Raw genomic sequence first — 14,565 nt, 5'->3', positions numbered from 1 at the left:
TTTCCCTTTGATGGTTTAAAAAAATGCACACTTTCATTTCAAAGATGGACGGTGTTAGTTTGACACCAATACTCTCATTTGACTTGACACTCATATAAATTAATATTTTATTTAAATAATAATATTTTATTAGAAAAAGTTGGTGTCAAAATGGTAGTTATTTGGGAATAGTAGTGTCAAAGTAACTTTTTCCTTCAAAGAATGGCTCGAGTCTTGTTTCACCAAGATGATTACGGTCTTGCTAACAAATTTCCTAAGGACACTCGTTAAAGATAATTAATATACATTGAATCCTACAAAAGTACATAAATAAATAAAATATTAAAGGGTCTTGCTAACCAGTGCCCTAAGGACACTGGTTAAGGATAATTAATATACATTGGATCCTACAAAAGTACATAGATAAGTATAATATTAAATAAAACCTGACCTAATAACCATTAATACAACTTTATTTTCTTTAAAAGACAAAAATACCCATAAATATTGTACATGTGTATTTAATATTTTATTTAATGTTCACAAATAAAATTTAAAAACTAATTAAATAATAAAATAACTATATGTTAATGTTGCTAAAAATTAGATATAAGAAAATTTAAATTAACAAAAAACCAACAAAAAAATAGTGTTAAACATCTAAAACTTAAAAAAAATAACATAAGAAAGTATAAATTAAAAGAAAAACCAACAAAAAAATAGTGTTAAACATCTAAAAATGTTACAAAAAAGGAATAATTAAAGTGTCAATTTAAGACTTAATTAATTTTTTTTTCTTTTTAGTAGAGACCTTAAAATTTCAAAATCTTGTTTTGTAACAATAAGTTATTGTCTACACATTTAAAAAGGTATTTTTGTCTTTATAAAATTGATTATGTGCATTTATATTATTTTAATTACTGTATTTAATTATTTCAGCTTTCAATATAAAAATGATGATATCAAAGCACATTTATTATTCCTTAACCAGTGCCCCTTAGGGCACTGGTTCGCATTTTCCAAATTTAAAAAGGTATTTCTGTCTTTATAAAATTTAGGTTTAATTATGCCTTTGGTCCCATTTTGGAGTCAAAATCTCAAAATGGTACCCAAATTTTTAAAAGTCTCAAAATGGTCATCTTTTTTGTTAAAACGTCTACGTTTGCCCTTTCCGTTAAGTCAAGGTTGACGTCGGTAGAGGGAGTGCCACGTGTCAGTTCCTCGATTTTTTGAATTTTTTTATTATTATTTTTTTGAATTTTAATTATTTTTTATTTTTTTTAATTTTTTTTTAAAAAATCAAAAAATTGTCACGTGTCAAACTGTCATCGTGCCACGTGGCAATGACAAAGTGACGTGGCAGTGACAATGACACGTGTCAGTATTATGCCAGATGTCATTTTCTTAATCTTAATTTAGTTCCTTTATTTTAATTTGTCTCAATTTAGTCCCTATTTTTGTAAAAATTAGCAATTTTGTCCCTCTCCAAATTGAAATCAAATTTAATTTCTATATAAATGTACACAAATATTTCCATAAAAATTGATATTTCAAGTAAATATTTTTAACCAAATTAAGTTCATTTAATTAATATTTTACATTGAACTTTATTTAAAATGGTTTAATTGTTGTTAATAGAAAATAATGTTAATAGAAAAAAATTCATAAATTAACTAGTTCATGTAACAATAAAACACATATAAATTTAAAATTTGAAAACAATTTTAAGTAAAGTTGAATGTGAAACATAATTTTAAATAAACTTAGCTATGTTAAAATTAAATTTGATTTCAATTTGGAGGGACAAAATTGCTAATTTTTACAAAAATTGGGATTAAATTGAGACAAATTAAAATAAAGGGACCAAATTGAGATTAAGGAAATGACACCTGGCATAATACTGACACGTGTCACTACCACTGCCACGTGGCACGATGACAGCTTGACACGTGACAATTTATTTATTTTTTTAACAAAATTAAATAAAAAAATTCAAAATTCAAAATTCAAAAAATAATAAAAAAAAATAAGAAAATCAATGAACTGACACGTGGCACTCTCTCTAACGGCGTCAACCTTGACTTAACGGAAAGGGTAAACGTGAGAAGTTTTAACAAAACAGGGGACTTTTAAAAATTTGGGTATCATTTTAAGATTTTGACTAAAAAATGAGGATCAAAGCATAATTAAACCTAAAATTTATTAGGGTCTTGCTAACCAGTGCCCTAAGGGCACTGGTTAAGGATAATTAATATACATTGGATCGCACAAAAGTACATAGATAAGTGTAAAATTAAATAAAATCTGACCTAATAACCATTAATGCAACTTTATTTTTTTAAAGGACAAAAATACCCATAAATCTTATACATGTGTATTTAATATTTTATTTAATATTCAGAAATAAAAGTTAAAAACTAATTAAATAATAAAATAACTATATTTTAATGTTGCTAAAAATTAAATATAATTAAATATAAGAAAGCTTAAATTAACAGAAAAACCAACAGAAAAAATAGTGTTAAACATCTACAAATTAAAAACAAAAAACAACATAAGAAATTATAAAAAATGAAAAACCAACAAAAAATTTAGTGTTAAATATCTAAAAATGTTACAACAAAAAATGAACAATTAAAGTGTCAATTTGAGACTTGATTAAATTTTTTTTCTTCTTTTTAGCAGAGACCTTAACAGTTCTAAAGTCCTTTTTTGTAACAGTAAATTATTGTCTAAAAATTTAAAAGGGTATTTTTGTCTTTATAAAATTTATTATGTGCATTTATACTATTTTAATTACTGTATTTAATTATTTCAACTTTCAATATAAAAATAATGATACAAAAACACATTTATTATTCCTTAACCAGTATCTTAGGGCACTGGTTAGCATTCTCCAATTTATTATATATATTTATACTATTTTAATTACTGCATTTAATTATTTCAACTTTCAATGTAAAAATGATGATATCAAAATACAATTATTATTCCTTAATTAGTGGCTCAGTACACTGGTTAGATTCTCCAAATCATTATGTGCTAGCATAAATATTTTTTTACAAGTTAATGTTATATATAAATATGTATCATCACTTTTTACTATTTTTTTATACTTATATTCTAAAAGTATATCATAATTACTTTTATGGTTTCATTTAATTTTATTGTCCAAACAACACGTTCATGTCATGAATGCGAGTTTAACTTTTTATTAATGTCTAAAAACTGTGATTGGATTAGATTACTTAGTTTGGATATGTGTGATTATTTTTTGGTGGTTTTTGGCAACAATTTCTTTCCAGTGCCATTGATTTTAAAGAGTAAGATGATAAATACAACATATGAGTAATGTCATTCTGTTAAAATCAAACAAACAAACAATCGAGGGTAGCTCTAATACAAAATCAATTCTACACTTGAAACATTTCTTTAATGATAAAGTAAATATTTGATGATTTATTATTTTATTTTTTTAATTCTGGAAAGCTTTTTTTCAAAAAATTCCCGAAATATCTAATCTAAAATTCCCTTTTACATAAAAGTAAAATGGTCATTTCACAAATTTGAGGGGAGTAGTGAAGAAATTGTGCGGGTGGAATAAGCAAAAGCCCAGTTCTAAAGCATGTAGCTAGGTCAGATGATTCGGTAGAATATCCAGAGCTTAAAATCAATGATGATTACTAGTAATTTTAGCTGAACTAACTTAAAATGAAATGGGTATGATAGTACCACAATAGGATGTGTTTTTAAATCAGTATTATTGTAATTTAATTAGGATTCATTCATAATATAAAATTTTATATCATAATTCAAATAATAACATTATTGACTATTATAGTATCTATTTTAAAAATTATATGAAAGATTTTTATTAGTTAATTGTATAAAAAAATTACACTAATAATAATGTATGGGAATTAAACTCTTGTTATCGAGTAAAACTTATGTAGAAATGTATTAAAATATTGATGAAACTAATTTACTATATATACAATTACCAAAATAAATACAGAATTTAGGTTTTGTTTGGAACATTCACGTGTACCAAAAAAAAAAGCTGGTGAATTATCTCATCAAGAGTTGCCCCTATCCAAAATCCATAATGGAAGAGATCCACTTTTTAAATTTTTTTACTCATTAATAATAATAAATTTAATTTAAATATTTATTTGTAAAAATTAAATAATTAAAATAAAATTATTAGAAATAAAATATTAATCATTCAATAATTATTTATAATTTAGCTTTATATATATTTTTATATATATATATATATATATATATTTAAACATATAAATTTGAAATTATTGTTAGAAAATAGTTTTGATATTTTGTAATAAAAAGTAAGCATTCAAATAAACCTCTAATAAAATCAATTTCACCTAATTTTGAAACTAAGAAATCGACTGCGCTTGGGTTTGTGGAGTTAATAAACACATTTTTATGATGGCTAGAACAAGAAACAAGAAACCGCCCCAATGCAAACAAAAAGTCCGTCACTTTTAAATCCACTCTGTATCAAACCCATGCGTCGCATGAAGCATGAAAATCTTGTGCAGTGAAAAAACATCGCTAATCACACTTGATCGATTAGATTTAGATTAGATTGAGTTATTCGGTTTTTCCTAGATAAACTCCAAAGGATGTTTGTTGTGACCAAACATGTAGTCGATATCCTAAGATAGGAGTACCCGCTTCCTCCTTCTCTTCTCTTTGTCTTCCTTCTTCTCCACTTCTCCAAGGTTCGACAACCTCTTTTCCCTCGCCACTTCCCTCGCAGTAACCGTTAAACTCTTCCACATTCTCTCACTCTTTCTTCTCTTCTCACCTACAAATTCACCTCTTTTTGTTTTACACACTCACCCACTCAAGCATCATGATGTCATTGGTGAAGTACTCAGCATGGCCTCTCACCAACCCTGCTTCCTTAAGTCACGCGCCAAGGCCTCAACTCTGCACTTTCCCTTCTATCCACAACCACACCGTTCAACCCTCTCTCTCTTCCCTCAAACCTCTTCACGTTTCATCCGCTCACAACTTTGCTTTGTCGCCAAAACTCAGAACAAGGGTCACACAGTGCCAGGCCTATGAAGCAGACAGGTCGCGGCCATTGGAGCTTAACATTGAGCTTAACCACGAAGAAACAGGGATCGAAGCAACCCAGAGACTCAAAATCGGTTTGTATTTTGCGACGTGGTGGGCTTTGAATGTGGTCTTCAACATATACAACAAGAAGGTTCTGAACGCCTTTCCTTACCCCTGGCTTGTTTCCACTCTCTCCCTTGCTGCTGGCTCTCTCTTGATGTTAATCTCATGGGCCACAAGGGTTGCCGAAGTTCCCAATGTTGATCTGGAGTTCTGGAAGGCCCTTTTTCCTGTAATCATTTTCATTTTCATTTCATTGTTTTTCTTTTTTTCACAGCAAGATTTGAAGTTTGGATATACTTATGGAGTTATTTACTGATAGGTTGCTGTGGCACACACCATTGGGCATGTTGCAGCTACTGTGAGTATGTCCAAAGTTGCAGTTTCATTCACGCACATCATCAAGAGTGGAGAACCTGCTTTCAGTGTTCTGGTATCAAGGTTCTTGCTAGGGGAAGCATTCCCTGTGCAGGTTTACCTTTCACTGCTTCCGATTATAGGAGGTTGCGCACTCGCTGCTGTGACAGAGCTCAATTTCAACATGATTGGTAAAACTATTTACTGAATAATGGTGACTAAGTTTTGATAAGATGAAGATGTTGAATCTGCAATCATGTTTCAGGATTTCTGGGCGCTATGATATCGAATTTGGCCTTTGTGTTTCGGAATATATTCTCGAAGAAGGGAATGAAAGGGATGCGTGTTAGTGGAATGAATTACTATGCTTGTCTTTCCATGTTATCTCTCTTCATTCTCACACCTTTGGCCATTGCTGTGGAGGGCCCAGAGTTATGGGCTGCAGGCTGGCAAAAAGCCTTGTCTCAGATTGGTCCCAATTTTGTGTGGTAATTTTACTATCTTTTATCTCTTCAAGTTATTGTGGAAGTGTAATTTTAGATTTAGGGTTTTAATTTTTATAGGTGGGTGGCTGCTCAGAGTGTGTTTTACCATTTGTACAACCAAGTATCTTACATGTCCCTGGATCAGATTTCACCCTTAACATTTAGCATAGGGAACACGATGAAGAGGATTTCGGTTATTGTCTCTTCAATCCTTATCTTCCACACACCAATTCACCCCGTCAATGCTCTTGGTGCTGCCATTGCAATTCTTGGTACCTTCCTCTATTCACAGGTACATTTTCGTTTCTCTTATTCTCTTATTTCTGTTTCCTTACACTTCGAGACTAATCAAAAGCAGTGATGAAGATTTTTATATCTTTCGAGATTTAAACTCGTACGACGAGTTTTCGTGTTCTGATTTTTTTAATAAAGTCTTTAAAATATGAGAAACGATATTTTGATAAATAACCATTTTTGTTGAAAGAAATATTAAAATTTATTATTTTATTTTTTGTAATTTTTACAGAAAAAGTAAAAAATTATTCTGTTTTAGAGATGTCAAAATGAGTTTCAACTCGTGAGCCAACCCGGGTCACTACGGGTTCAAGTCGGATTGGGTTGAGAAAAATTTAATTTTTTCAAAAGTGTGTTGAATCCAACTCAACTCACTTAACCCACCAACATTTTTTTACAATTCTTTTAATTTTTTTAATAATTATTTATTACTACTAATTATATATATTCACAATTTCATATTTTTAAATGTTAGAATGTTGTTCAATAATATTTGAATAGTTCAAATATTTAATTAATTTGATTTTCAAGTTATATATGTTGATACTTTAATCTTTAACTAGTAAGCTATTCAAACAACTGTCTTATAAACAATTTTTTTCTAAATTAGTATGAGAAAAATGTGTAGTCTTTTATTTATATTTTGTTGAATAGCATGACAGAAAATGTGTAATATTAGCTATATTTTCTTGGACTATATGAACACTTTTTTAGAAACAATTCATCATATATTGGTGGTGAGCATGTTGAAAATATAGATTCTTGATTTTACTGTGATTGTCATATCATGGGTTGCTTAAAAATTTATTTAAATATTTGATTACTTAAAAATAAATACATAAATAATTTTTTTATGTGGGTTGGTGAACCAACCCACTTAACCCACCAATCCGTGCTGGGTTAAACTGGGTTGCAAAATTTCTGACTCACCATAAAGTGAGCCGGATTTGATTCACTCATTTTCAACCTGACTCGTGGTAAGCCAACCCGTGTAAACCAAATTGGCTAACTTTGACATGTCTACTTTGTTTAGTAACTTAGTTAACTTTGTCAAAAAATTGTTTATTAAAAAATTATTTTTATTAAAATGTATTTATGCTCTAATTTTGAAAATTTAAAATATATTAATTTTTAAAAAATATTAATATAATATATACAGTATAAAAAATTCAATAAAAAATTTAGACTCTTATTCTTAAAGTTTATTTGGATTATAATTAGAAAAATTAATTTTTTTTAAATAATACTAATTGTATAGTTTTGTTTCGAAAATAACCTACATTTATATTTCAACGAAATATAACAAAATTTTACCAAATATCTTAGCGATACAAAATAAATTTGGGTTTTGCTGCCAAACCAAACACACTTAGAGTGTGTTCCTTTGAGATGATGGATATGGGAGAGAGTGTGAAGATGAGTTTGTGTAGATATGGGTGGATGAATTTTTGTGTTTTTTTGAGTGGATTTACAGGGTAAAATAAGTAGATTTGGAGATAAGTTGTATGAAAGTTAGTGAAAGATTTGATTGATGTGATAAATAAAATAAATTGTAAAAATAGATAGAATTAGAAAGTTACCAAAATACCCTTAATGGATTTGTAATTTGATGTTATAAAAATAATTATAATTAATTAATACGAATTAAAAAAAATATTAAAATTATATAAAATTTTAAAATTAAATTAAATTAAATTTTTATGAATGTAAAAAAAATTATACAATTAAATTTTTAAAAAATTATACAATTAAATTTTTAAAAAATTATATAATTAAATTTTAAACTAAAGTTAAATAAAGTTAAAAAAATATTAAAAAAAAGTCAGGAAAAAGGTCAAAAAAAAAACCAACGACACGGGGTCGTAATCGGTGTCATCCCTTTATAAATCAAGGCACCGGTTACGTAACCGGTGCCATCCTCTTCTCAAAACACTACAGCACCGGTGTTGTACTGTGCATATCACCACACCACGTGCATAGTCCAACCATAGCCACCACCTAGCCACCACCGCTGGCAACCACGCCACCCTTTCATCCTCTTCGTCGACCACCACAGCCCGAACCACCTCCTCTTCTTCCTCTTCATGCACTCAACAATCACATAGACACACACCGTAACGACAACAAAGATAGTTTCGTAATCTGTATAAAATATATGCAATATCTTCGCACTTTTGAGGGGATAGATTAAACCATCCATCCCCAAATCGTCTCTCATATATTCCTTCAAATAATCACAAACAAACACGCTCAACTATGAAAATGGGCTCTCTCATATTCAGTTCAGCAATATAATTTCCTCATGCGAACATAGTGTTAATGTGCTTTCATTGTGTAATTTGTAAAGTGAATTTCAGGACTGTTGCTACTTTCCAATATTTTATGTCCTGACAGTGATTTGGATGAAATAACAATGACCATTTGTTTATGTTGATTATTTATACTATACTATTCCTTGATGAAAGTGTGTACCTTTTCAAATTAGGAATATTAAATTACATATTTGCGCTACAGCTAATAAGTTTGTGTTGATTATTTGAGCAGGCTAAACAGTGAGTGAAGTGTAGTTTAAGAAGCTGTCACGAGAGGATTTCAAACTACATTCTTTGAGGTCCAAGTCATCGAATTTCAAATAATCATTTCATCTGGTTTTCAAAGTATAATTGATGAGTTCTTTTGTTTATTTCCTATAATACCGGATGTCATTTTAAATAATTTGTATATAGTATTCCTTCTGGTGCTTTTTAAGTGTCAGTGGTACAAATTTTGTTCCTATTTAATTGTTATGTTCAGTATTTGAGACAATCTTAATTATTCTTTTACTATTCTTAACTTTATCTTAATTTTTAATTAATTTACATCATTCATTTATTATGATGTAAAATTCGAAGAGAATGAATTCGATTAAAATCAAGAAAATGTACTATATTTTTCTCTTAAATGACACTGGAAAGGGATGGAGAGCATAGTACCTATAATTTGTATAGTAAAAATAAATTTAGTTTTAAAATATTTTTTTATGCAACCATTTTTATTAATATATTGTTTAAAATATATAGGGACATGAAGTCTCTTTCTCTTGAGTTAATATATGGATGACTTATGTGGTAGTTGCGAGCTTGATTAGTAAAAGCTTATCTAATTACTACAAAATTTTCATATAATTTTCTTTTGTATAGGATAACGGGTATCTATATTCATACATATCTTTGTTAATGTTCTAAATATTAGTAAAATAATATTTTTTATAAAAAACAAAAAATTACAACAGAAAAACATAATGGTACCAAATGTTTCATGTTGGATATACAATTTTTTAATATGAAAATTTAAGAAAAAAATTGTTATTATATAAATATCATGTATATGTGTTCATATATTTTAATTTCCACAAAAATTTAAGTTAAAATCAATAATATTTACTTTCGAAATATAATTAATTTTAAAATAGTTGTTAAATAGAATAACTGTTAAAAATAAAAAGAAGATTTTAGAATAACAGTTAAAGACAAATATTTATAAAATAATAATTAAGAATAAAATTGAAAAATGAAATGTGGATGGAAACGAGTGAATTCTCTTTATATATTATTAGTGTAAATATATGCGCTATCGCATCTGTGTGTATGTATTTTTTAAATATGTATGATATTATATTAGTAAGTGATAATATTATAATATTATTAAATTAATATACAAAATAAATTTATATTTACTAAAAAACAGTATAATAAACGGAAAAAAGACGAGAAAGTAACGGTTTATGAATTTGAAAGAAAGAAGGAGAAAAAGATAGACCATTTTATAGAAAACATGTAGAAGTAACTATTAATTTTTAAAATTTTAACAAATAACTATATTATAAAAGGTAGAATTGGAATTATGAAATGTGGATACAAAAGAATGAATTCTCTTTATATATAACTAGTGTACGCTCAGGCGCGACAGCGCATGTGTGTACGCATTTTTTAAATATGCATGATATTATATTATTAGGTGGATAATGTAATTTTATTAAGTTAATATATAAAATAAAAATATTTATTAAAAATAAAGTAAAATATATCAGAAAAGATGAGAGAATAACTGTTGATAAATAGAAAAAAAGAGAAGAAGCAGAGATAGACTATTTTATAAAGAACTTGTAAAAGTAACGGTTAATTTTCAATAATTTATTTCAAAAATTTAATAAAAAATTATATTTTAAAGAGTAAAATTAATATTTTGAAATATGGACAAAAATAAGAATCATCTTTATATATTATTATGCATTATGGTTATAGATTATTATATTATATATTATTATAGATTAATAATAATAATTATTATTATTATTAATATTAATAGTAACAAAGACGATGGTGACATCGATTCTTTATCGTACTGACTACTTTAACTTATTTTAATGCTGACAAAACAAATGTTAAAACACATTCAAAAAAAAAAAAAAACTTGATATAAAATTACCTCATTTCATCATTTATACAGCAAGTTAAAAACTGAAATTTTGCTTGAAGATGTGGTTATATAGTTCAAATGTCTCCTAAAATATAATTCATGCTCAAAGGTAGTTTATTTGAACCCTTTTGAACAATATTTCTTTTAATTAAAATGAGTAAAAATTATACTAACCACTGCTTACTATAGAATTACAAGTAAAATAAATCATATTATTTTCTTTCAATGTCACCATCCACCTAATCTTGAAAGATTTATGATAAGTAGGAGACATGAGTAGTTGGGAGTGGTTGGTAGTATTCACTAATTATTGTAAAATAATCGTTTTTTGATAATCATTCACTAAATTTATCATTTGGTTGGTAAGTACTATGTTTTGTTACTTTGGCAGTTGTGAAGATCTTTTTATAGCACATGAAAAATTGAATTGTTGACATTATTGAGATTGAAGAAGAAAGTTGGCAAATTAGGAAGACAATGCAATGGGGTTTTTGTGCATTTGAGGAAAGATTGGTTATGGAGATAAGGTTGTTCCTGTTCATGTGCTCTCTGTTGCCAATTTCACTGGGATTAGATCCATCTCCACCGTTTCTTTTTGGCACTGCTTCTTCTTCCTACCAGGTTTGCCATCATCTTCATGTTTAGTTCTTGAGTTTTCACCAATCACTATTGCCATATTAATGACCCCATTAATCAAATTTCGGAATACCCCTAAGAACTTAACTCAACTATTCTAAACATTATCAATTTAATATTCTTCATAGTATGAAGGGGCTTACTCTAGTGACGGCAAAGGGTTGAGCAACTGGGATGTCTTCTCTCACATAGCAGGTGACCAGACCAACAGCCTCAAAAGCCAGTTTTCGTATTCCAGTTCTGATTTTCTTAATTTTTACACATTGTTCAAACTTCAATTTTCGCAACTCAATGTACTGCAGGTAGTATAGATGATGGAAGTAATGGCGACGTTGCCGTTGATCAATACCACCGGTATCAGGTAAGTTTCTGTTCAGTTCTATAGATCATGTTCATAAATCTTACCTATTTCTATATACGGAGTTTGCATCTACTATGACATATTTGTGATTGATGTAAAATTGGTAGTCCCCAAACATCAAACTTATAACCCTAGTGTCTGTATCATTTTGGAAGAAAAAAAGAAGTAACTGTTTGGTAAAAGTTTTGTTAGATACCAAAGGAAGAAAATGGCATTAAATTTGTTTGAGTAATAGATGTTCCCAATTTCAATTTGTAATGAAAACAGGAGGATATTGATCTAATGGAAGCTATAAAAGTGAACAGCTACCGGTTTTCAATATCATGGGCAAGAATTCTACCACGTACGATTCTTGTTTTAACAAAATCTGTCTGATATTACCTTAAAAGACACTAAATACCTGTATACGATGGTCAATTCACAAGCAGAATTTGTAATGATTGTGAACAGAAGGTAGATTTGGAGAAGTTAACATGGCGGGTATCAACTACTATAACAGACTTATAGATGCGTTGCTACTCAAAGGTTTCATTTCAATTTTCCTATGCTATTGGTTTTCCAGACACAGTTTCTATTTCTTTGATCTTTATCTGTTCTCAACTGTGCAACTCGCAGGTATCCAACCGTTTGTAACATTGTTTCACTTTGACATCCCTCAAGAACTTGAGGACAGATACGGAGCTTGGCTAAGTCCCCAATCACAGTAAGCAAAGCAGCCACTTCTCCCTTTTTTTGTGTTTGATTTTGACTTGAAAAAACTGGATAATGATACTAAACATAATTTGATATTTGCAGGGAAGATTTTCAATTCTTTGCAGATATCTGTTTTAAGTCCTTTGGTGACAGAGTCAAGTACTGGGTGACTTTCAATGAGCCAAATTATCTAATCCCAATTGCTTACCGCGAAGGTACATTTCCACCATGTCGCTGCTCTGGCAAATTTGGAAATTGTAGCGGGGGAGATTCAGAGAAAGAACCCTTTGTGGTTGCCCATAATATGATCCTATCACATGCATCTGCAGTTGATCTTTATCGAAACAAATACCAGGTAATTTCACTACAACATCACATTATGAAAAATGCTGGTTATACTACAAATCAAAATGGAAATAGCACGAAACAGTCGTGCAAAACATTATAAACTTTCTCTATTGTAGTATTGTTAATTGTAGTATTGTTGATGGCATATCCAGAATGAGCAAGGCGGAAAAATTGGAATAGTCTTACATTGTGATTCCTTTGAGCCATTAAGCAATTCCACAGCAGATAAGTTGGCAACCGAAAGGGCGCAATCATTCAGCATTAATTGGTAAAACTTCCTTGTTTACTGCAGAATACCAATGTTAAAGGCAGTTAGATATTGATATAATAGGTTATAGTTAGGCACTATGATAGATTGGAACAGATATTTATAATTTTCAGTACATTTGAATCAACAACAGTAATATTGTTCACAGTTAACATATAGAAAATAAGTATTCAACTATTCTATTGCAGGATCTTGGATCCAATCTTATTCGGTAAGTACCCAAAAGAGATGGAGATAATTCTAGGAACCCTCTTACCTAAATTTTCCAGTAATGACAAAGTAAAACTGAGGAGAGGACTGGATTTTATCGGCATCAACCACTACGCAAGTTATTATGTCCGAGATTGCATATCATCTGTGTGTGGACATGGGAGAGGAGTCTCCAGAACAGAGGGCTTATATGAGCAAACTGCACTAAAAAATGGTGTCCCAATTGGAGAGCTTGTAAGTACTTCACCCTTTTTTATGATCTTCATCGAAACCTTGCTGATTCTTCTGAAACCTCTATTGTTATGTAGACTCCATTTGAATGGCTCAATGTTCACCCACAAGGCATGAAGAAAATGCTTATGTATCTAAAAGACAGATATAACAACACTCCCATGTTCATTGTGGAAAATGGTAAGCAAGGCATGTTAACACCTTATATTAAAGTCTCCGAGTGTTTCTAACCACCCAAACTTTTGTAGGATATGCTACTTTGTCTGATCCAAATGTTACTGAGAAAGAATATCTGAATGATCATAAGAGAATAGAGTTCATGTCTGGTCACTTGGATAATGTAATGGCAGCAATAAGGTAGAGTGATATTTTGATATAAAAAGAAACAAATAAATCATCGCATTCTTGTTATGTTTTACACTTGACCTTGTACACAAGTAAAATACGTGAGTATTGCTGTTTTGGTCATGTGAGCAGGGAAGGAGCAGATGTGAGAGGTTACTTTGTTTGGTCCTTGCTGGATAACTTTGAATGGATCTATGGGTTTTCAGTAAGATTTGGACTTTACCACGTCGATTTTGCCACACTGAAGAGAACACCAAAACTATCAGCAAGTTGGTACAAGTTTTTCATTGAAAAGTATATGGCAGACAACACAAAACAAAGAAGCATTCTCAGAAAAACAGGGGAAGAGAATAATACAACTACATCGTACCCAATACAGCAGTAGTTATTAGACAAGTATTACACTCTTTTCCTTGTTCTACCCTATTGTATAAAAAACAAAAAAATGTATTTGATTGGTATCAGTACGAGGTGCGTTCTGAGCTATCAAGTGATTGCTCCAGTTTGAAATTTAGCTACATACAAGGCTAGCATGTGATAAATTCAGAAAGATATAAATTGCATACAGTAAATAAGCAAAGCATCATGGTTGAATAGTCATAAAATAATACTTTCATCATTCTGCTTGCTACTTTACATGCTTTAATATCCAAGAAGAATTATAAATCACATAAAATATCTATCACTGTATACAATAAAGTTGTCAAAAAATATTCTTAACATACTATAATTGAATAACGGTATCTTTTACT

The 14,565-nt window shown here is 29.4% G+C and overlaps 1 protein-coding gene across 1 annotated transcript; it reads left to right on the top strand.

Annotated features, from left to right (window-relative positions):
- Positions 1–4,644: 4,644 nt before the first annotated feature.
- Positions 4,645–14,432, top strand: LOC114175584 (beta-glucosidase 46-like). The gene is made up of 16 exons (XM_028060339.1): positions 4,645–5,359; positions 5,450–5,675; positions 5,750–5,972; positions 6,048–6,261; positions 11,148–11,342; positions 11,486–11,552; positions 11,660–11,718; positions 11,986–12,061; positions 12,169–12,243; positions 12,334–12,421; positions 12,514–12,766; positions 12,912–13,027; positions 13,216–13,471; positions 13,546–13,648; positions 13,717–13,825; positions 13,946–14,432. Exons 1-16 carry the CDS (start codon positions 4,859–4,861, stop codon positions 14,196–14,198), a joined length of 2,814 nt encoding a protein of 937 aa, XP_027916140.1. The 5' UTR covers positions 4,645–4,858; the 3' UTR covers positions 14,199–14,432.
- The last annotated feature ends 133 nt before the right edge of the window (positions 14,433–14,565 follow it).

The sequence above is a fragment of the Vigna unguiculata genome, chromosome 3, assembly GCF_004118075.2.
Source record: "Vigna unguiculata cultivar IT97K-499-35 chromosome 3, ASM411807v1, whole genome shotgun sequence".
Taxonomy (NCBI): Eukaryota; Viridiplantae; Streptophyta; class Magnoliopsida; order Fabales; family Fabaceae; genus Vigna; species Vigna unguiculata.
This window is presented reverse-complemented; position numbering and strand designations above follow the sequence as displayed.